The sequence below is a fragment of the Strix uralensis genome, chromosome 3 (genome assembly GCF_047716275.1).
Source record: "Strix uralensis isolate ZFMK-TIS-50842 chromosome 3, bStrUra1, whole genome shotgun sequence".
Lineage (NCBI taxonomy): Eukaryota > Metazoa > Chordata > Aves > Strigiformes > Strigidae > Strix > Strix uralensis.
The window spans coordinates 129,173,831-129,197,811 of NC_133974.1; the positions used below are offsets into that span (position 1 = coordinate 129,173,831).

At 38.3% G+C, this 23,981-nt stretch overlaps 2 protein-coding genes across 4 annotated transcripts in view; one reads left to right on the forward strand and one right to left on the reverse strand.

The window, feature by feature from the left end:
* Positions 1-2,834: 2,834 nt before the first annotated feature.
* Positions 2,835-10,011, reverse strand: NDUFAF5 (NADH:ubiquinone oxidoreductase complex assembly factor 5). The gene is made up of 11 exons (XM_074864380.1): positions 9,731-10,011; positions 9,564-9,604; positions 8,949-9,012; positions 8,233-8,280; positions 8,033-8,136; positions 7,564-7,603; positions 5,629-5,826; positions 5,046-5,106; positions 3,757-3,840; positions 3,312-3,394; positions 2,835-3,183 (listed from the first exon to the last, which is right to left on the reverse strand). The coding sequence occupies exons 1-11, from the start codon at positions 9,971-9,973 to the stop codon at positions 3,097-3,099; spliced, it is 1,053 nt and encodes a 350-aa protein (XP_074720481.1). The 5' UTR covers positions 9,974-10,011; the 3' UTR covers positions 2,835-3,096.
* Positions 10,012-10,140: 129 nt separating this feature from the next.
* The window catches only part of ESF1 (ESF1 nucleolar pre-rRNA processing protein homolog), a 32,930-nt gene continuing 19,089 nt past the window's right edge, over positions 10,141-23,981 (forward strand). The window contains exons 1-8 of one of the 3 annotated variants that reach the window (XM_074864381.1): positions 10,141-10,235; positions 10,820-11,471; positions 12,203-12,582; positions 13,352-13,465; positions 14,287-14,387; positions 15,911-16,063; positions 17,497-17,611; positions 18,564-18,702. In XM_074864381.1, coding sequence (XP_074720482.1) covers positions 10,820-11,471; positions 12,203-12,582; positions 13,352-13,465; positions 14,287-14,387; positions 15,911-16,063; positions 17,497-17,611; positions 18,564-18,702 — 1,654 coding nt within the window. In that variant the 5' untranslated portion in view covers positions 10,141-10,235. The remainder of the gene's footprint in view (positions 10,236-10,819; positions 11,472-12,202; positions 12,583-13,351; positions 13,466-14,286; positions 14,388-15,910; positions 16,064-17,496; positions 17,612-18,563; positions 18,703-23,981) is intronic. The other 2 variants (XM_074864382.1, XM_074864383.1) reach the window with 2 other exon arrangements.

Here is a 23,981-nt window from a genome sequence, read left to right on the forward strand (position 1 = left end):
GAACTTCTGCAGATGACATTTTTTATAAATTAGAGGTAGTCAAGAATCCCTTCTCTTTCAACTTCACAAATTCTCAGTTTTTTGAAAGCACAGGACCTGCAAAATCTAATGCCTGGGCTACAGAGTGTTAGGCCTCTATCATCCCTACATCCTAAACAGACTTGCATAAAACTATACATGGACAGATCCTGTAATCAAAGACACTGAACAAGCATGCTCGTTGATTCGTGACTCGGACTCTCAGAACCTTTTGGAAGCTCAAAAATACTAATGTTCATTAAGTGTAAATGAGCTGCTTCTAAAATTTGTGTTTTGTTATTTATGGACTACTATGCATCAGGATTTTTAAAACTAAGCTTACAAGAAATCTATCACCTAGTAACTACTTTTTAGAAGTCACTTACTCTGCAAAAGCTGATTTTTAACATGCACTTAAGAGTTTAAAATAACTTCTAGACTAGCAACTGGCAACCACATTCTTCTTCATTACAATTTCAGAAAGCCAGAAAGACTTAAATCTGTAAAAGAGAACCAGAATATAACAGAGTCTTATGTGAAAAAAAAATCTCTTCATAGTAAACTGTTTTCGAAGTTATTCATACAAGTGCCATACAAATAAAGTGGCTAGTGGAAACCAGAATAACCTAGAATTCCAAGAAGAAATACTACAGAAAAAAAAAATGCAGTTACAAACACACGTAGAAGGCAGTTATTTTAATGCAGTCAGCTAGGGAAACAAACCCCTTACCTGTCAGTTGCACACCCCATAATTCCAACCAACACTGCTCCAATGCCCTATTTATTACTCCCCACTTCTACTGCTCCCCAGCCCTTTTCCAAGTTAATGGAATATCTATACTTTTTTTCTTCCAAGTGCTAGGAAAAAATCTACTCTTCACTTCTCCCTGTCCAGAAGGTACCTTCCCCCATTAACAACCACATTCTTACCTACTTTACTGTTTATATATTCCACCCATGGAATATGGAATCAAAGAACTGGAAATTCTTCCTTTTCTCCGTAACTTAACTGAGTGCTTGAAACAGGCACAGTAGGAGCACTTCTCCAATTAACATTTACCCAGCACATTCCACCTCCTCATTCCCTTAACACATCTGAGTCACAACCACCAGCTCAAGTGACTGGAAATTAACCTACTAAAGCAAAAATGCATGAAGTTACACAGTCATTTGACACATAACTTCACAGAAACCTACATTTGGGAAAGAAGAGAGTTTCCCTTTGAAGCAAGTGAATTTTATTAAAGACAGAGAGGACCTGTAGAGAGATGCAGTGTCTTGTATTAAGTCCATTGATGTACTATGAAAAAAATGAAGTCTTTCAGAGAGACAAGCTCTTCCTTTAGTCTTAACGTTGTTATAAAGGTTATCAGACCACTTACAGCTTCTCCCTCTTTTTCCAGGAGGGTTAGTCTTCTTTTCTAAGGAAAATGAAAGATGAACTCATTCCCCTTAAATAATTATGGATTATGGTTGTAAGCAAAAGCAGGACAGAAGATTCCTGTCCTCCTTATCAGGATGTTTTGTACCTTCTCTGCCCATTTCTTATTTAAATTCCCACCCTGGCAGATAAAATAAACCCCCAAATGAGGCCCTTAAATTGATCTTCTGGTCAGCTGAATACTCCACGAATTGTTTCTTTTTAAACAACACTTCTGTTATTTTGAGAATTGAGTCTTGGTTAAGTGGTAGAAGGTAACTAGTGTCTGTATTAGTCTTTGAATCATAAATCAGTAATTCCTGACAGAATATGAAGGCTTCTGCCTACCTTGACTATTTGGTCTGTGCTGCACCGTTCTGTCAAACTCCACCTGCTGGATAATCCTCTTACAACAAGCCCAGAGAAGCTTCTCTCTCACCAGTATTGATACAACACCTAAATACAATGATAAACCTGACTGAACAGTACACCTGGTGATTATCCTTTAGGCTTTTCCTTCCTACCATTCTCTATCAGTACTACAATCAAGTGAAATCTCTGGGTAGATTATTTTTTCTAAACACCTCAGGTTAATTGGCCACATAACTAGTATCAATTTCTGGCAATGCAGTTATACACAGGAAAAGTCATAGCTCCATGTCACAGTTAAAAAGAAATAGCGTACTTCATGCTTTTCAGCCTCTCATAGCAGAAATGCAGAAACTAACATGCAAATATAATTTTTAACTAATGAAGTACCACCTTTAATTTTTCAAATGCTATGAGATAAAAGGTTAAAAAAAGCCTTGGAACTCCAAAGTACTACCAACTCCAGAGAATGCCAATTCTAAGCTAATTAGTAAATTTGGAACTTACACATCCAAGTGCCACATAACTCGCCTGCTTGCTGCTCCTTTCAGTAAATTCAGTCAAATCACGATACGTACATTCTGTTAAAGCTACAATGAAGCATCCAACTTTCCTTATGGCTGAGCTCTATTATTCATGTTCAGAAACTTTTCTGGCTTTGGGGGTGGAAAAGTAATTGAGTTTGAGGGCTGTAGAGAAAGGTAGCAACTTGAGATATTTTTATAATACAGAACTTACTCAACCACTTCCTTATGCACAAGTCAAACATTCCAACTTCAAACAATAACCGAGAGTAACTTTTTACCCATAATTTCCAACCCACAAAGAACATAGTAATTTAGATCTGTATATCTGCTGGTATTTTCTCTTATAGGATGTCTTATAAATACACTTGCCACCAAGTACTACTCTTTATTATGATCTACCACCCTTTAGAAATAATTAAAAATTAATGCAGGGTGATATACACTCAGACTTGCAAATGGTACCTGGAGTAGTCTGTGATACTGAAATGCTGGAAGAGGTGTTACATTTGAGAATAGTACTTTAATCCAAAGTTGGGAGAGCATGTATTCACTTAGAATACTGCTCAAATATTTCTTTAGAAACAAAAAATAAACCTATTTTACACAGCTGATGTTGTCACATAGGCAGTAAAAACCAAAAAACCTGCTGCCTGCAGATTATCATCATTTCAGAATGTCATCACAAAGTAAGCACGAGTGAAGACTATCCGCAATCAGAAGTTTTATAGAAGCTTCAAGACAACTACAATTTCTGATGAAGAACTATTTTTTTCCTCTTGAAATAAGTCCATTTATTTTTGCCAGATCTCCAAACGAAACTGTTGCAGAACCTCTCTGGGCTGGTCTTGCCTGAAAAAGAAAAAAGAAGAAAACATATATAGGACTAATTTTAAGTTAAAATATTTTGTAAAAAGCTTTTAATGCATCAGTAATTGAAAAAGTACCTTCAGACAGAAAATAGTTCAGGTTTACTTTACCTGTGATTCATGGAATTTCCAGCCAATCATGTAATAGATCTGAAACGTGGCAGGTACTGAGCCATCGCTATTTCCATACATTTCTGTAAGGCAGGAAGGGAGAGGAAAAAAAACAGGTACACAAAACATCAGCTCTAAGAAATACTTGGTTCTCAGAACACTAGAACTAAGTATGACATATTCATCATAATGACTCTTGGTGAAAGATTTGGGACAATAAAAATATCCCATACTGGTGCATCAACATTGTTCAAACCCTATCATCATAATTAAGGTTAAAAATATCTGTACAATAAAGGTATTTTGTCTATTCCAAAATGGTGTGGGGTTGGTTATGTTTTTTTTTTTTTTCACACAGAGGTCGAAAAAAAGACATAGAAAATATGTTCTTAAATATGTTCTTAAAGTCATTTCATATTAACTCTTTTATCTCTCAAGTACTTACCTTGGTATATTGCAGCAGCTGCCAACATCGTGTCCCTGTGTAGCAGAGGTTTTCTATTCCAAGAACAATTACTCTCCCCCATACCTAAAAATATGTTTTAGCTTTAAGAAAAAGAAGATATAGCATATGCCATGAGTTAAAGGTCATGCACTAATGACAGATTTTTACTACACCAGAATAAGTATAGAATCCTCCGAATCTCACTGTAAGAGAAAACAACATACTACAAATAATTAGGTGGGTTTCTTACTTATAAGAATTCAAGTCTTTTAATGCCAATGCTTTGCGATTTACAGTTTGTATTGCTAGGAATGATTTCAAATTATTACTTCTTCAGCCTGAGACTTCAAACATCTAGGCTTTCTAATATAATTTATTTTATGCAGGACTACAAAGTGTTTATTCAGACACACCACTCATATGTTTGTTTTTTAACAGATAAGCATCAAAATTACTATCCCAAGAGACTTTTAGTAAGAAATGACCACAATTCTAATTTCTTTAATCACTTACCGCATCTGAATGTTTCTGCAGAGAATGAAAATTTTATTTTCAATAAGAAATTACTATAAACAACAGCAGCTGATCCAGAGTAGGAAGATGCCCTGAATTGCTCTGTAAGTAACAACTGACTGCACAGGACTACTTTACAAACCATGACAAATACAATCAGAATACTAATTCAACTGTCCAGCATCTCAATTTTTTTTTTTTTTCATTGCTTAGCAGACTCCAATTTGAGGGTCTATTTATTCTCATTCCAAAGCAGTTTCCTGAATGTCCTGATAATTAGGGAGGTTCACAGGAAAAGTTAGTATGTGGGATATGTGCTTCTGCCTCCCTTTCAGGGCTTTTCAGCAGCTTACACTGGACAGGGTCACAAAGAATGGGAATACAAGGGACACAGAAAATTCATAGCAGACCATGAAGTAGCACGTGTTTGACTTTTGCTTCCCAACACAAATCTGCTGACAGGCATAATCTCCTGACTTAGTAGAGATCAGAAAGAAATTAATGCTGCCACTGTTACAATAAGATTTTTTTTTAAGGAAGAAATTTTTTACCATGAGGGTGGTGAAATACTGGCACAGGTTGCCCAGAGAGGTGGTAGGTGCCCCATCCCTGGAAACATTCAAGGTCAGGTTAGGCAGTGGTCTGAGCTCGTTGCAGGGGCGTTGGACTAGATGACCTTTAATGGTCCTTTAGTCTATGATTTGGAGTTAAGAGACACGCAGTGTCTACACCACTGATAGAGGAAATGTTTATGTTTCCACAAAGTATATACTTGCCTTGCAAGTCTTCCATAACCTCAAACAACCCTGGGTAGTTCACTTGAATTTCATCAGTATCCTAGAAGTATTGAGAAGCTTAGTTTTAGAGCACATCAAGTTAAAACGGTAGCATTATGCTAGCCTTCAGAGCTGCTAATGGACTATTCATCTGTCACTTCTGTTCAAACTGTGCATTTCTCAGAAGAATACACTGTCTTAACATTTCAAAAAAGTTTTGTTTAGTAGCCCAAATGCAAACGAATTTTAATTGAAATGCCATTATTTTCTTCTTGGTCTTAGGACAAACAAGCAAGAGCGTCTAAAGGTTTTTCAAGCAAGTTTAACATTCTCTGACATTTATCCATGAAGACCATCCAAATTCTACTGGGCCACTAGCCAAAGATATGCTTCAGTTGGTTTCATTAATCACTGTGAAGCTGAGAACAGAGGCAGTCCAGGCTATTTCAGAAACTTCTTCAACAAGGTGCATGACATGCAGAAGGAAGCAGTACATTACTAATACATTAGTAAATAGTGTTTTTTATATACCAGCAGCTCTGATGTTCTGGATTGTTCTGATTGTTCTCTTATTTATAATTACCACAGTCAGGGTGTTAAAGCCAGCTCTCGACAGCAGATGTCCTAAATCAGAGACAGCAGTGAACGGTGATACGTGAGGAGAAAATCCCCCTTCTCTCTCCAATTCTGCTAGCTGCAAAGAGCAGCGAAGCTCATACAGAGTGTCTCCCCCAAACATTGCGCCAATGAATACTCCATCTGGCTTCAGAACCTGGTGAATCTACAACACAGGGAAAAAAAAATTAATGTTTTTTGTTATTAAGCCTATGTAACTAAGAATTTCTTAGGACTTTTTTTTTTTCGAAATGAACTTAAAAGCAATTGTTATGACAGTTCTAACAGATTTTTAATATTGACTGTATTGCACGAGGCAAGCTGCGCCAAAGCTTTTGGTAACACTGCAAGATAAATAATCTGTCTGAAAAAAGACTATTTGTTCTTAAGAAAGAGTAAACCCACAGAAATTACTCTCACAGTCAAGGAACACAAAATGCATCGTGGAAATCTAGGGTAGAATTATTTTCAATGGGGTATTTCTAAAACAATATCCTCAATTAATTTACTTCTGAAAATGAGGTAGATTAAAATAGCTTCTGCTTACTTTTACTTTCTCAGATGAGGGCAGCAAAAATACTTTTTAATGGCTTAAAAGCAATGGAGGCCTTAGTTCCTAGTAGTGATCTCTGTACTTCTGAACACATAACAGATAATGCAATTCTTATGTCTACCCCTACTTATTTTTAACTAGTCAGAAGAGCAATATTGTGACTCGAACGCCAAGGCTGACAAGCTGCTTTCTTCTCTATAAGCCCTAGCCCCCTTCCAACTGACCAGGCCAATCGATGCGTTCTTTTTTCCTTAAGAATTGGCAATGATCCCTGGTTTAGGTATCCAGAAGAGCCATACTACATAATCAGGCTAAGGAGACAGCAAAAGCTTCAGTTTACCTTACTGATTTGAAACAAAAATCTTTTAAACTGGTTTTTAATTATTAATTAAGCTACATTTTCTGTGCTAATAAAGAAGCCTTTAATTGACATTGAAGCAGCTGAAGGCAGCTTTCATTAAAGCCAGTGGTCCTGAAGAGGGAAATGAGCATTTATGATGAAAGCTGGCCAAGAACCCCAGTTCCCTCCCTTTGTGAGACAGTATAATATGTCCATTATTTTTACTGTGGGGGTAAGAATATTTGACACTCCACAGAACACTTACACTCCAGAAAAAATGATAAATTTCTTTCCAAGGTTTTATTTTTTTAGGTACTAAAGGCATTCCAATTTATTTTTATTATTTCCATAACAGCACTGTACTCCTGTTCATACCAACAGGTGACAGAGTAGAACTGTAATGACTGACCAATTTGAAATAAATGAAAAAACAGCAAACTGGTTAAAATATTCCTTGCTCTTGCTCTGAAGTTAACTGATTTGAAGAAAGTTTTCACCTGCAGAAAGGAGCTGAGATAATCCAAAATCAGATTTTTTCAGTAACAGTTACAGTTTTCTGTCCTCAACAAGCATTTGCTTAATTTCAAAATCTAAAAGCCTTTATGTGATTAAAGTTGTTTTTCAAAATAAATAGCTGAGACATGAAAATAATACAAGTTCCATAAACCAGTTGTGGAGAAGTTAGATTTAGAAAACCCTTGTACTACAATTAGTAAGAGCTAACACAATAAAAATCAATAGTATCGCCTCAGATTACATCACTTACCATGACCTCAGCTATTGAGGTTATAAAATATTACACAAACATGTTGTTTCAGTTATTTATTCCAAATTCATTTGGTAAATCAGTAGAAATATCAACTGATGCTCCTTAAACTGCCAATACTGTAAAAATACTGGTGTGAAACATGAGCTATTTCTATGCCTCTTATTTAAAGAAGACCTGAAAATAGCACTCAATGCAAGTAATGGCAAGTGTTGATTTTTAGTATTAAAGAACAGTTTCTTACCTCTTTAAAAGCTCTAGGAAGGTCATTCACCCAATGTAAACTGAAATAACACAAGCATACATTTTATAATTGCATATTAAATAACATTTAGGGAATGCAAATAACTGTTACATTATCTAAGTATGTTTCAGAAGCCAAAGCAACAAACTAGATCTGAAATGCCAGCCTAAAAATGATACTAAGTAAAACCAAAAGCTTTGTTTTGGGTTTGTTTTAAGTTGTGAAGTCCTGAAGACTAGCTTGTCAAAATGCAGGAAAGAGAGAAGCTACACGTATTTTAAAGGAAAACAAACAAACAAACCAGCAAGAACCACCAGGACAGCAGTTTTTCCTAATGTACACTAGTATGTGTCTCATCACTGTTTAACAGACTATTAATCTTTCCCTTTTTTTTCCTTATACTCTAAAAAGAATGTTATTTAACATCTTTAACCAAAAAATAAAATGTCAATAAATAATTAACGCATACCTTAAACTGCTAACAACAAGATCAAATGTATCTTCTTTGAAAGGAAGGAATTCCTCATCAGCTACAACACTGACCGTAGGGATTTCAGATTCTACAGCGTTTTTCTAATGTTGGGTTAGAAGAAAAACAACATCAGAAATTCACTTTTGCTTTCCCATAGTATGGAATTGAAGAACATTAACATTCAGAAAGCTACTTACTAAAGCATTCTCTGCAATATCAACTTGAATAAGTTTTTCAACTGTTTCCTGAAATAAAATTTTAAAAGTTTATTAAATATTCAAGTTGTTTTATAAGTTGGTATTAGTCATTTTTTGGAATGCTTACACATATTTATAATAAGTTAGAAGGAATCTCTTCAATATTTGATATAAACTTTATATAAAGCAAAAAGCATTTTTTTGCCCAACGCAGTACTTAGCAATTGCTCCCAGGGATAATAGCTGAAGTAGAAGAAATAACAGAAGACACATCCTGTGGTTTTAGGTATCAGTTCAGTCAAATACACACCATGGATTAACACCAGCCAATGAAATACCTTCACTTATTGTGCGGTTTATGAAGAGTAAACTTGTTCACTGCTCAAAAGTCTCCATAATGACACTTCTCTTCAACAACTAACTATGCCCAACAGATTGATTGAAAAACATGCAGGTCCCTACTCAAGACTAACAATTAGCCATCATACAACAGACAACTTCCCTTGCACTAACTACCATTCGTCTAGTCTTCGGTGACAATACAGTAACAGCCTGCACAACACACACCTTTGGATTATGGCTACAGATATGAAGGGAAACAAAATTACCTCATCAAGACTCAGTGAATTACTTTGAGTTATAATAAAGCCCTATTTGAAAACAAGGGGATAAGCACATACTTATCTTAAACACTTTTAAGCACAAAAAACCAGTACCTTGGTTAAATGCTGAGCTATGTAGCCTCTTCCAGAGCCAACATCCAAAGCAAGAGGAAATGTTCTAAAAGATAAGTTTAGCAACATAAAACATAATCAAAACTTAGAACTACTTTAAATTTTAGACTATATTAAGTTTTATCCACCCATTTCAGCATCACAGAATCATTTAAGTTGGATAAGACCTTGAAGATCCTCCAGCCCAACCATGAACCTCACACTGACCGTTCCCAACTCCACCAGATCCCTCAGCGCTGGGTCAACCCGACTCTTAAACATCTCCAGGGATGGGGACTCCACCCCTTCCCTGGGCAGCCCATTCCAACACCCAACAACCCCTTCTGGAAAGAAATGCTTCCTAATAGCCAGTCTAACCCTGCCCTGGCGCAATTTGAGGCCATTCCCTCTTGTTCTATCGCTTGTTACTTGGTTCCAGAGACTCACGTCCTTCCACACGTCCTTTCGACCTAAACGCATCGAGCATCCCCCTGCGGTTACCGCTCAGAGGCAGGCGCGCACAGACCAGCGTTTCTCCCCGCGGGTCACGTCCCCCACCCGCGACCCTACAGCCGCGGGGGAGCGAGTGTACCCGCGTCCCCTCGCGGCGAGGCTTACCTGGGGATGTCAAACACCCTGTCCGCTATCCTGCCGCCGACCTAGGGGGAAAGCCCGCCGGTCAGCGGCGCGGGGCATCGCCCGCGGCCCCGGCCGCGTCCCGCCCCGTCCCTCGCCGAGGCCTCCCCTCACGGTGCCGAGGGGCCGCCCCGTCCCGCCGCCCGCACCTCCTCCCGCAGGTAGTCGCACTTGGCGGGCTCGGCCTGCAGCGCCGCCCAGTTCTTCTGCTTCCGCTTCAGCCCCCGGTCGAAAGGGCTCAGCGCGCCCGAGCCCGACGAGGCGCCAGCGGGAGGAGAAGCAGCGGCCGCAGAACCTCCTGAGGGCGCCCAGAGCCGGCGGCCCCAGCGCGCCCACAAGAGCGGGCGGCCGGGTCCCCTCAGCGCCCGCGTCCCCACGCCCGCCGCGCCCATGGCCCCCGGGGCGCGCCCGGTGCATGCGCGGGGAGAAAAATAGGGCACCGCCGGCCGCTTTGGCGTCACACCTCTCTGTGCGCATGCGCACTATCGCCCTGCCCCCAGGCTTCCGCCGACCGCGCTGTGTGATTGGCTGGGGCGGGTTGTCCCGCCGCGGCCGCCATAGTGCCGCCGGAAGTGGCCGTGTCAACGCGTGGTGGGTTGTGGCCTACGAGTGAGGGAGCGTAGCCGGGCGGTGAGAAGGCGGCGGCCGGTAACGGTGGGTGGGGGACCCCGGGCAGTGCAAGCGGCGCTTGGGGAGGGAGTGGGGTGCTGCAGCCGGCGCCTCGGGGAAGGCTGTGACGGTAGTGCTGGGCTGCGGTGAGCTCCCGTCTGCGCCGCAGCCGCTGGTGGTACCGGCCTGCGCTTGCCAGAATGCCCCCCTGTTGCTGATTTCGTTCCGAAGTAGCGTTTTGGAATGCTTTAGTCTTAAATGTGGAATACTCTAGTCCTAAATGTGGAATACCCTAGTCCTGGGGGAGGTAAAAGTCTGAGGTCTGACTTACAATGAAACTGCTTGAGATTAGGAAATCGGTTCGGGCTGCGTGTGTAGCCGGTATGGTCTTCTTACTTGCGTATCCATTATCCGAGGAAGCTAGGAATTGTGGCCAAGACTGTGGTACTTACAGGGTTATTTGTGGCTCATTTAAATGGCCGCATGTGGTTTTGGAAATAACTTTTTAGGTACAGGTTAGAAATCTGACTTTGCTTAATTCTTTATAATTTTTTTCAATTATGTTTCTAAGTCTACGTTAACCAGGTTTTTTAGTCGCAACTGTTTTGGTTTTTCTTTCCATATTGTAGATGTCCAAGTCTTCAACAGCATCAAAAATGTCATCCCAAGAGGAAATACTGAACGATGGGCGGTTTAGCCGCGTTACCAGGGATCCCAGATTTTGGGAGATGCCCGAAAAAGAACGTAAAATCAAGATTGACAAACGGTTCCGAGCTATGTTTCATGACAAGAAGTTTAAGCTGAAATATACAGTGGATAAAAGAGGTCGCCCTGTTAACTATAGTTCTACAGAGAACCTCAGGAAATTTTACGCCCTGTCAGAATCCGACTCTGATCTTTCAGAAAATGATAGTAAAGAACATACTGAAAAGAAAAAAAAGAAAAAAAAAGCTAAACCCAAAGGAGAAGCAGATTCTGCAAAGTTGCTTACTGATGGTCTCTCTAGAGAGGAGAGTGAAATAAGCAAACAAGGGGTGGACCAAACACGTGAAGTGGTGACTAAACTGCGTGACCTTAAAAATGAAAGAGAAAAAATTGCATCTAAACTCTGCTTGAAAGAGGACTCTAAGAAAACTGCCACAGAAAACGAGCAAGGAGATGCATCGGGAGGAAGATCAATTTCAAGTCAAAAGAAGCAAAAGTCTTCACAACCAACTAGTACTAACTCGGTTAAAGCTCCCAGGAGGGACCATTCCCTAGGAGGAAAAATAAAAGAATCAGGTTAGTTGTTAAGATAACAAGTAGAATTTGGCTCTGTTGACTTGAATGGTGTTGCTTTTGCTTTATCCATGGAAGATCTTTCATAAGATCAGTCATAAAATAGCTAACTTGGGTTTGGTGTTGCTGAAGAATCAGAGTTGGTCAGCTTTTTATAGAATCAGGGCTGATTCTTCAGTAAGATTGTGAACATGTCCTTTTAATTGCTGGAGCTGAAGTTGTTGGTTAGAAAAGTAAAATGTATAGTAACATATACACTACTGTATTTATCAAGTTGAATAGCAAATATAAGGTCTGATACCATGAAAGTTTCAACATATCAACACTCGTTGACTGAAAGCTTAAGGAGGGCAGCATGAAGCCGTTAATATTAGAGGACATTAGAGAAAACAAGTGACTTGAAGAAAAACTATATTGCTTGTGCATGTGTATAGCCTACATGACAGAAATCTAATTTCTATCTGTTGATTCTGCACATACGAATAGAATAACAGAGTAATATTTCCTTAGAGTTTGAGACCTAAAGAGCAATTAGATTAGATTACACAAGATGAAGAGGCAATGCTGATGATTTATGTTGTTTGCACTTCCCTGATGTAATTTGTTCCTGCGAGGTTACACGTTTCAGGGCTTCAGTAAACTAGGATGAAGAAAAACTGAGGTTTTTTTTCCCCTTTGTAAAGGATCATATGTAATTCCAACATAAAAATAGATATCTGATGTTTATCTTTCAGTGACTGCAGACACCTGTGATCAAAGTGACATTAGTAAAAGCCACTTAGAAGAAGAAATTTCTGCAAGTGATGCTTTTGAGTATGCAGAATCAGAAGAAGAGGAGCCAGAAGATGATGGGGAAACAGGGGAGGAAGAGGAGCCAGATGATGGGGAAACAGGTGAAGAAGAGGATCCAGAAGATGATGGGGAAACGGGCGAAGAAGATAGTGATTCAGAAGATGATGAAGAAAGTGATAGTGGGCCTGATCTAGCTAGAGGCATAGGGAACATTGAAACAAGCTCAGAGGATGATGAGGATTTAAATGAACTATTTCCAAAGGAGCCAGAGATAGAGCATTCATGGCGTGAGCTAGATAAAGATGCCCCTCGTGGAGATGAGGTAACAATACTTTGCATGTGAAAACTTGCTACATGACAAACTCAGAAATGTACACTCTTATGAGTTCGTTATAGACCTTCATCTATGAAACAGTTTGTGAAAGTATTTTTTGTAAAGGTTTTTCAACCTTCTAGTTACAGAATGCGAGTGATGATGAAATTGGGTGAGAATGAGACTTGCAGTTTTCACTGGTGTCTTCCCTCTAAGCAGAGGCTTTCCTATAGATAGATATTTATGAGTGAAAGTACAAACAGAATTGAGCTTTTTAGAAATTCCAGAACTTAAATAGTACTGCTTTAGTTCACTATTGGGTGTTTTCACTTTTTTTAATTTTTTAATTCTCACTTTAAGAAAATATGAAATCATTGGACAATGAAGTAAGACTTTTAAACAATTAGTGTGTAAGAAATCCCGTACTCTAGTGCTGTTATAATACTGTGATACTAGTTGCTGTTGTGACTAACCATATGATGATAATGAAATCCTAAGTGCTGATGTTCTAACTGCAGCCCTAAATCTGTGATTGCTGCAGTCTGTTCTGTGAAGCTTCACTATATGTGTCCTTTTTGTCGGCTCTGGTGATTGCTGCTTCTGAGCTTTGCTAGTTTAAGTGATACTCTTGAGGAAAATGCTGTTTTTATTTTTTTCAGCTGTTTGTTGCTGACTTCAGTTTTTACCGAGGATAGCTGCTAGAGTAGTGTGTATTCGCCACAGGAATTAAGGAATTAAACCTATGAACTTTATGTCCTGTTTTTTTTCCACTGTTCAGGTTACAAGCAGATTGGCAGTTTGTAATATGGATTGGGATAGATTGAAGGCTAAGGATTTACTGGCTCTATTTAATTCTTTCACGCCCAAAGGAGGAACAGTATTTTCTGTTAAGGTAAGACCGGATTTTTAAAAGGAGTACTGGCTTTTACTGTAAAAAAAACCCAAAAAAAACCCAACAAAAAAAAGCTACAAAATAACAACAAAGACATTGTTATGGAGAATGGAAAGAGACATTAACATGATAAATGAGAAACTGTGTTGCAATTTAACTTCCTGGGTTAGAAATAAACATGTGCTGCTTTTCAGCAACAGGTATGTATTAGGTAGAGTTAGATCCTGAAGCTGTTAAATTCTTGTGTTTATGAGGTTGGCTCTAAGTGCTGCTTTTCTGAGACAACTAGTGAAGTTCTCAAAGTCTAGCAGGCAGGGGGGAGACTACATTTCCTTGGCTCGCTTAATTTTCAGTGGTCATTATGGTAGATAACCCAACCTTAAATCTGGCAATTTCTAAATGCCTTCCAACCCATTTACTGTTGCACAACACCTCTTGTCTTTCACCGCTTCTGAGTTACTAATAAACTGAATTCTCATTGGTTAAGTTATCTTTTTCTGTTTCTAGTGTCTGCCTCCAGCTTTCTGAGCAACGTTAGACAAATACCCTTTTCTCAAAAGGGCCATAGCGAAATGAATGAAGTCAGGGTTCCCGTTGTTCTTCATCTGTCTGAAAATATTCTCATTCCTAACAGATAGTTTTTTATTCTACTGTCTTTTCTGTAAACTAAAATTAAGAGGGTATTAAAGTTTATGGCATTGATCCCTTTACTGATTTTAGATAAAAAACAAAAAGTCTAAAAGACTTGGTGAGATATTTTTTTCACATTGTACATTGCGTTGCTACCGTTAAAAATTTACTTTTGTGTGTTATATGTGTAGATTTATCCTTCAGAGTTTGGAAAAGAGAGATTGAAAGAGGAAGAGCAAAAAGGACCTGTGGAACTGTTCGATCTTCCAGAGAATACCACAGAGAATGACGGGTATTAACTTTATCTTCAAATGAGAGCTTCAATATGTCTAATTCTCAGTGAAAATCCCAATCAACTCCTCTTTCCAAAAGTCACGCTGAAGTTCCCCGTGGATGCCTTAATTTTATAGCTTTTTCAAGGGATGTTTTACAGCTGGCCCTGGTCATTATCAGTGCATTGAATAAATGCGTTATGATGAAACTTGAGAAGATTTGCTTGTTAAGCGAGTTCAAAATTTTTATTACGTAGTTCATTGGAATAATAAATGGAACAAATGTGTGGAGAGCTTAATATAGCATTTCTTCTCCACAAATTGCCATTTATGCAGTAAACTCCCTTTGTTGCTTACTATCAAAATTTTTATCTGCATAATCAACAGGACCTTAACTTAGGCCAAGAATTCCCAGATTGAGTTTTGAATGCCACCAGCCGCAGCCCTGGCTTACCAGGCTGAGCTCATCAGGCCTGCCATTGTCCAGGCTTCTTCAGGCATGTCTTTTTTTTTTTTTTTTCTCTTCCCTTTTGTTCTGCTTGAAAGTCTTGTATGGAACTCGAGAGGTTTTGCTTTCATATTTTTCCAGAATTTCCAGATGTTTGGCAGCCTGACTGGGGCCACTTTTGTATAATACATCCCACTGGACTGCCCTACATTTGAAAAATCTGGATGCTTCTAAAATAAGTGCAGATCCCTTTGAAGAAAGTGTGTAGAGCATCAGGGAATTGTATGATGAACTCAGCGCGTGCTGAAGGCAGCTTCGCTGTGTGCATCAGGGTGCATCCTGAAACATTGGATTTACTGCTCAGTGGGCTCTAGAAATTCTGGAGTACAACAGACAGAAATCCAGATATCCCAGAGACACCTCAGTGATACCTGTGAACGTACCCTTTCAATCCACAGGACAGGACCTTGGCCCTGTGATCTCTCTCCTGCATCCTTCCACCAATTCATCCACTTCTCAGTCTCTTTTCTGCTTTTCTTTTACTCTTGCTATGACACTACCACCACCTGTGCTACCCAAGATAGTATCCAATACCTGTCCTCACCATACCACTTTCTTACTCATCACTCCTACACCTCCTTTTTCTACCGTGAGCATCTGCAATCCTGTCCTTACAGTCTCCCAGTTTCTCCTGTGTTCTTAACATGTACTTTTACTTACGTGTGAACGTTCTTTTCACCAGCCTTGTTAGGAGCTAGGATAATTGCAAACAGCTTGATGGGAACTATTAAATACTACTTTCTGTGGCCTGCACAGAGGTAGACAAATATGCTACTCTATGCCCTGCTCTAACCTTACAATGCCTGTGGGAAGCAGAGTCAGAAACAGAAAGCATACACTTAATAAAATGGTGTCAATAAGTCTTTTTACTTGACTAAAACTGAACAGATACTGGTGGAACTTCATACTGTTTAACATCTAATCTTATTATAAGATTAGGAGAGTGTTTGGAGCATATTTTTAATAAATTAAAATATTTTGCAAATGAAAAGTTGTTAAAGCCAGCTCACTTGATTGTGTTTTCCACTTTTTCAGGCTTTATAGGGAAAAACTGCGGGAGTATCAATTTAAGAGACTGAAATACTTCTATGCAGTTGTAGAATGTGATTCTCCTGAAACAGCCAGTAAAATTTATGAGGAATGCGATGGACTGGAATTTGAAAGTAGCTGCTCTTTTATAGACCTGAGGTAACTTGAGTGGTGACTTAATTACATGTTGGGCCAGGGAGGGGAGGGAGAATTAAAGCCAATTTAAAATAATTTGGAGTAAACCTTTTTGTCTTTATTGTGTAACTGAGATATGTAAATAAATTAGGCATCCAGTGAGTTGTTAGGTTTCCCTTTGATTCTTTTTCCTTCTTTTTGAGAATTTTTACTGGAATATGGAAAGTTTGAGAGGATCTCTGCATAGAGAGAGTATTCTCAGAGAAGTCAGGTAAAATGTTGTAGTTGTATCTTCAACCTTTGGGTACAATTAGGTAAAGTGATAGGATTTAGAAAACAAAACAACATACTGCTGCCCTTTTTTTTTTTTCCCCCCCAAAGGTCCAGAAGTGGCTCTTTTTCAGGATTGCATACCACAAGGCAAGAAATTACTGCTGTTGCCATGAAGCTGCAATAGATTACTATGCTAGCCCCTATGAATGGGCTGGAAGCTCTAATGTTTCAAAAGTCATGTTTGGGAAGAAAGAATCTTAAATTATAATTGTGCTTTATTGTTAGTATATCCTTTTGTTACAAAAAAAGCCTTCTAGTCTGAGCAGAGGAGAAGTTACTAAATTGCATTGAGTTTTGACAGAAGCTGGCTTTGTCTGCTAGGGCCCATGTTATGGGCATTCTTGGAAGTTAGTGAATACGTTTTTTGCTTTGAATCATTTTCTAGTAGAACTTAATTAATTTCCTTTGAACCACTTTGGAAAAGATGATGTATGCCAAATCACCATGTAACTTTTCATGCGTTTAAACCCAAGGAAGATAATGTTTTACGACAGCCACAGCTGTTTAAAATTCTCCAATGCTTTTCCTAATCTTGTCCTTTGTTAAATTTTAATGTTGAATAGTATTCATCATATTACATTTGCAATGATTAAAGAAAAAAAAAGCCAACCCAAGTAATTTCTAATATAGTGTACAAAGGCGTTTGGGTTTTTTTATCTAATGTCTTCCATCATTACGCGTGACTTCGGTCTTCTTAATATTTTTTCTCCCTGCTAATTGTAATGTTAAAGACGTACCAGGCTTTTCTAAAATGTTTTGAATTCACTTTTTTCTTTAGAATTTTTAATATTAAGCTTCCTGAAAAGGTGATTCTTAAAACAAACTAAAACACCCAGAAAACCACCCCTGACCCTGCTAATACCAGACTGAAAATTATGTAGTTTGCTTCCCTAACATGGTGTTGTTTTATACCTTGAAAACCTGTGGAATAGCTGTGCAGAAGCCAAGAGTTAATCTTACATGTGGGGAGTACGTGTCCATTTCATTTGTTTCCTTTTCAGGCTTACCAACTCTTTATTTTAGCAAATTCTTTTGTACTGATGTACCATACCTGTGAAAAGTTTAGGCTGTTTATACTATGAAATTTCTCAGTGTATTTGAATAGTAACATGTTTGCCTTTAAGATTTATTCCAGATAATGTTACATTTGATGATAAGCCAAAAGATGTAGCCTCAGAAGTAAATGTAGCTGTATATAAGCCAAAGTACTTCACATCTGCTGCTATGGGAACATCAAAGGTATCTTTACAATGTTTTTGTAATGTTTTTCTAATTTGTTTAGTTTTATTGTCAGCTTATAAATTATATTAAGTAGTGGGGAAAAGATTCCTGGTTATCTTCACCATTTCGAAATAAAGACATCAAACATTAAAAGATGTAAGCACATTACAGAGCCACAAGTTGCAACCCCATAAATAAGCTGGAGTTTTGGATTTTAAGAGATCCGGCTTCTTTGTTACAAATTAAATAGTACATTTTGACCTCATTATACCTCTGTTACAAGCTGCACATGGAATTACTTTGTTATTCACAGCTAAATCTTCTAATTTGCCTAAAAATGGGTATTTGTGTGAGGCTCAAGAGCCTTTCTGATGGTAGTGCCAGGCTTAAACAGTTGCTTCCCTTCCTTGTAGCTATTCGTTCCTACTCTGTCTTAAGTGACAGCCAAAACTTTCATCTGGCCGTGAAGTGAACCAGATTACTCAACCAGATTAGTTGAGGAATAAGTTTCTGCTGGATCATTTTTCAGTCAGATCTCTTTCACCTTCCAGTTGAGGGTGAAGTTGCGCAAACACTTTCATTGTCCCCACTGCAATCCACGCCTGATTCCAGGAGTGAGCTGCTGCTGGAAGAGGAAAGAAACAGGAGTTGGTGGCTGCTTCAACACTAGTATCTGCTGCCACAAAGGAAATTTGTCTTACAGAGATTTCGTGTTGTGTGACCTGCTGTTACAGAACCCTTCAGTGCATGAGGAGACTTCTTCATCCTTTCATGTAGTTAAAACTCCTTGAAGAACAACTTTCAAAAAGTTGTAATTAGTGGTTATTATAGCTAATTGTTGTGGAGAACATTAGTAACAGGTTTACACTGCTTCTTAAATGGAAGGTATCGAATAATTTTCCCTAAAAAGACAGTTACAATGTTTAATTTTAGTGTTTCAGCTTCTCCAAATGGTATTCTTATTTTTAAGGTAGATATCACATGGGATGAGACAGATCATGAACGAGTAATGTCACTTAGCAGAACTTTTAAAAAAGAGGAACTTCTTGACATGGATTTTCAAGCTTATTTGGCTTCATCTAGTGAAGAAGAGGAAGAACAGCAGCAAGGTACTTATATTAATAAATGTTATCCACCAAATCATTAGCTGCAGTGTTTTGTACACAAGTTATAAATTATATCTTTAGAAAATGCTTTGAATGTCATCTTTTATAGGGACAATATTGTACTTGTTGTATAAAAACTGTGGTCAGGCTCTACTATGAAAATAACCAACCTTTCCTCCAGAGCTAAACATCTCTGGAAGTGGCATAAACTTACTTTTTTTTGTGTGTGTGTGAATTAAAGGTGGAGGGAAATTGGTGGTGAGCGCATTGGTATTTTTTGTTCAGTCTTTACTATTAGGAAATAAATGGATTGATGACAGAACACTGAGAGATGTTAAAAATTTTTTTTAAAAGATAAGTTAGGCATGTTGACATTGAAGCTGTAGAGTTCTTGAAACTTACTGGAACTTGACATTCCTTTTTAGTTTATTTCTTTTTTTTTGTTTGAGTTAAATACGCTTTTCGGTGTTCTTGATACATGGTAAGAAAACACACGTACAAGACTTTAAAACAGTATCTCTAAAGCCACAGTTGAGATTTGTTATGCAAACCTGATTCTCCAAATAAATACTATGACTACTATGACCCCAAAATTACTACATTCTTTTTGAAGGCTGTGTTTGCTGAATTTGGAGTTACAGCTTACTTAGAAGGTTTGTTAGTGAGAGTTTGACTTCAGTATTATCACCCTAGCTTTAAAGCAGCTTTCTGGTTTTTCATTTCTGTACTGCAGAATCTCTTTACCTGATGTAATTAATGTTTGATTAAGCCAAGTGTAATGATTGTAATTGAAGTGATTTCAACTAGTGAGATTACAGGTGAGCTGAATCATGGCATATTTTCTTTATTGGTGATACAATAAATCTGTTAAGGAGAAGCTGCTTTTCGTCATACATTTGAATGATTTATGTAGAGAATGTGGTAGCTGTTCTGTTCATACAGTGCTAAGATCAGCTGTCTTTCTGTGAAGTCTGAGTAACACTGATCAAAAATTACCAAATGGTAGGTGATTAGGAGTTACCCTAATGATTGACCCCCCAAACTGCTGGTTTCTGAATAGGACCTTACACCTCGTGAGTGTAAAATCATATTCTTCCCTTTTTTTACATCCCTTCTACCCCTCTCTTTCTTTTTTTCAGGGTACCTTAACATTTTTTTGTCAAGTTTGGCAATGCCTACTTTAATCTCTTTATTTCAGAGATAAAATTATTTTCAATAGAACTGGAGATGCTTCCTTTTCAGAGGAAAAGTCCTGGTTTGAAATGTGAATAAAGGAATTAAGTACGATGTTCACTGCAGAAATCTATCTATGGGTTGATACAGTGTTTTGTCCTCTTCATGGCACTCTGTACACATAGTAAAGTCCTTGCAGGGCAAGGAGATACTGAAGAAGCTGCCCTAAAACTGTGCTTGCTGGAATGGCCTAGACAGGGTGTTGAATGCACTCCAGGCCTTAGAAGGTCCTGAGGGAGAGGTAGATCGTACAGAGCGGCTTCACTCCAGCAGCAGCTCTCTTTGGGTGACCAGGGGAGTGTGAGTGGCAGCGGAGAAGAGCTGTGCTTGGGGCTTCTGGTACTCCTAACCTATAGGTCTTAGGTAGTGAGAGGAAAAGTAGGCAGCAGAACATATTTAAGGGAACTTTAGAGTGTAGTAGTAACATCTTTCAAATGCTTTTTGGTTCACATACTTCTTAGGAATATAAAGGGAATGTCATCTAACTTCATAAGGTATGCAAATCTTCTGTGTATGGTGCACCAACATGTAAATTCCTGAATTACCTTCCTTGTTTTCACTCTAAAATTCAGTCTGCTCTTAATTAGTAATACATATAGCCAAAATTCCAAGGCAAAGCAAATGTCATTAAGCCTTAATAGGTCTTTCAAACAGATGTTAAAATTGATTTATACCGCATAAAAGCAGGTTGTTGCAATCAGAGATGATTTTGGAGCGTGCGAAAGAACATTACAGATTTTTCTGGTTAGAGAGTTGGGAAATCTTCTGGCAGCAAACTCAGCTTGGCAATATCTTGGTAGGGTTAATGTCCATTTGTTTCTCATCTTACATAAAAACGCACTTACAAACTGCACCTCCGTGAGCTTTAGTTTATCTAGTAATGCTTAATAAAGTATCTAAATGGGAGCAGTAGATGCAGGGGAAAGCATTTCCATCTTCTTATTATGTACAAGACTACTGCTGTGTTAAAGAATAGCATCTGTAATAGGGGTATGATAAGTGAGCAACACTTCAGAAATTTTAAAAAGTAAACGTCCATTGCTGGGAAGGAAAAGAAATTGACCTTAAGTAATCTTATCAACTAATAAATTTTAGACCTGGAAATGTCTAGATTGTAATGATGTTTTGAGAAGTAAGTTATTAGTAGAGGAATTACATTGCCGTGTCTTTAATGTGTTCCTGACCTTTTATCCATTCAGTTATGTGATAAAAAGCAGGATTCCATCCGACAGGATTCCATCCAGCAGAATTATGTGGCACTATGCACAAATGGGAAAAATCAGTGTCAGCTGCTTGAATGGAAATGTAGGAGTGTGATAAGAAGGACAAAAATGTTCTGGTCTTTTACTCATATTTTTTTAACTTATTAAAATGTTTTATTTATAAACAGGTTTTTGTTGGCCTGTTCTAATCTGGTTTTTATGGAATTTTTCAACTTAAAATATGTGTGTCATGAATGTTAGTATTACTATTATACAACAGTTTTGTAATGTCAAGTATTTCAGTGACCTGGTATGTTGTGGTTCGTAGCACAAAGTACCTCCTTTACATTGCTTCTGAATTTTCTGTTACTTGGATGCATGTGTTCCAGTTAGGAGGCATTTGTGGTGTGCATCAAATCCAGCCCGTAATTGCTATTTTGACCATGAGCACCAGTGACTTAGTGTATGACATTTTAAATGATACTTCAAATGAAGCATTATGGTTTTTATGCCTAAGCTTTTGTTCTGTTTTTTCAATCTTTGCAAGAGCAACATCTTTTCTGCTGTTCTGCTTTGCACAGCCACATAGAATACCTGAACAGACTCTATGACAAAATACTTTTATCAGTGTATTTTTAATTAGCTGTTCCTGATGGTATAATCATAGAATATCCTGAGTTGTAAGGGACCCACAAGGATCATTGAGTCCAAGTCCTGACTCCATACAGGGCAACTTAAAAGTTAAACCATATATCTCAGAGTTGTCCAAACACTTCTTGAACACCAACAGACTTGTAGGGAACTTCTGTAGAGCCCTGTTTTCCACATGGAGTCTGAGCAGGGAGCACAGTCTCTTGGCTTCCAATACAAGACTCTACAAGGACAGTAGATCTTTTGCTTTGTGCCATTACACCGATGCTGGAGATTAACAAGTATAGAGAAGGAAAATGTAGTAGTTGGGAAGGAGTAGTTGCTGGTACTTTTTTTTTAATAATGCTGCTAATGTTATTTTTTTGTGATTAATGTTAAATAAAATCAGAGCATTTATTAAATCTCTTTAGAATTTTGAAATCTGTTTGGTGCATTAACTCTTGACTGCATATATAAATTAAAATGCATCTTTACCCTTTTATCACATGACAGTACAGTCCTCCTTCCTGTCTTAAAAATGAACAGTATTCACATGTGTTTATATCTGCTAGAACTATTACAGAAGGCTGAGCAGAAGAAGGTGACAGAAGTAGAACATACAATTATTTAATATTGTCCCTGAGTGCGAGGGGTATTTATAAAATGCACTAAACAGGCTTGGCTTCTGCCCCTTATTCCTGTGTAGCTTCTTCAGATGCTCTCAGGCATTACTTCTGCTTTGATAGTAACAGGGATCTGACTTTAGAATATTTCTGTTGGGGTAGTTTTGGCATATTGATAAAATATTTCCTAAGGAAATAAGCTAGCAAGAGGAGTTAGCAGTTGATGATATAGCCAAACTCGTGTGGAATTTCATGGGACAGAATAGAAATACCACAACCTGGTTATTTGCTTTCTATGAAGCGTCAGGAGCTTAATACAACTGATGCAGGTGTTGGAGACTTTGCAGGAGCTTTTGGGTTGGGTTGGTTTGTTGTTTAATAAAAACCAAAAGGTGCTTGGAAGGCTAGGAAGAAGGGTCATCTCAACTTTCCTTCTGAAAAGCTCATACAAGCTGTTGGAGGTGTCCAGTAACTTAGAATTGAAGAAGACATCTGTGTGTGCTTTTGCAGGCCAGTGTGTCCCCATTCAGAAATGACTGGACAAGCCAGCTCTGATTGCAGGCGTGTTGATCTTGGCTTACATCTGGCTGGCTCAAGCTTAGCTCTAGGAACATCCAGTCACCTTCATGCACAGCCAGGTGCTTAAAGCCTGCAAAAAAAACCAGAAATTTTTTTATAGTTCTCTGTCTGTTTGAATTATCTTATTTGGGTATCTGTCTTCTTCCTGAAAAATATTTTACAAAAATATATCTACTGTGATACCCTTTGTATAAGCTTATTTTTATTACTTTAAATTCTAAACTTGTCCTCTTTGTATTATCATTTGGATGAACTAATGGGATGTGCACAACTTCTTGCTCAGAGTGTGCTGAGAATGTGGGAAAGGTGGGGTTAAAACCCCACAGTGACAGTGTTTGTCACTGTTTTCTGGCTCAAGGCTAAGGTCAATGCGTTTAATTTTTATATCGTGTTGTAATACAACGCAATAACCTCTACCTCAGACTTCTTGAATGCTGGAGCATAGAGCTTTTTATTTTTCATTCTGCAGGGTCTACATGCATTGTAGGGTTTTTTTTCTGAATTTGAGTAACTACCCTGGATAAAATTGAGACAGTGCATTTTTATGGTATGGCCACCAGTGTCCAGGTTAGTAGCTGAATTTTCTGGTGTGCCATTACATCATGAGGGGGAATTTTATCTTTCCATCTTTAAAAGAAACTCAGCTTTGCAGCAGACCTCTTGTCAAATGTTGTGTCTGCTAGAATTTGTCTACTCTTTAGTTTGTAAGGCTGAGTTAAAACAACAACAAAAAGGAATGATCTACTCAGCCATTGCAAGATCACCTTAAACTGAGAATATGATCTCTTCAAAGCACTGTAATTACAAGAATGTGATCCCAGCTAACACAGCTGCCAGTCAACAATTTAGTATATTGAGCCTCTGCATTTGTTCATATTTTTGATGAATTATAGCTTTTAAAAACAAACCAACCCTACAAACTATTGTATCAGAATATTTGTGACCTGCCTCAGGATTTTAACTTTTTTGGCCTTTATTCCTTTTAGCACTTCTCTTACTACTCTCCTTTGAAAAC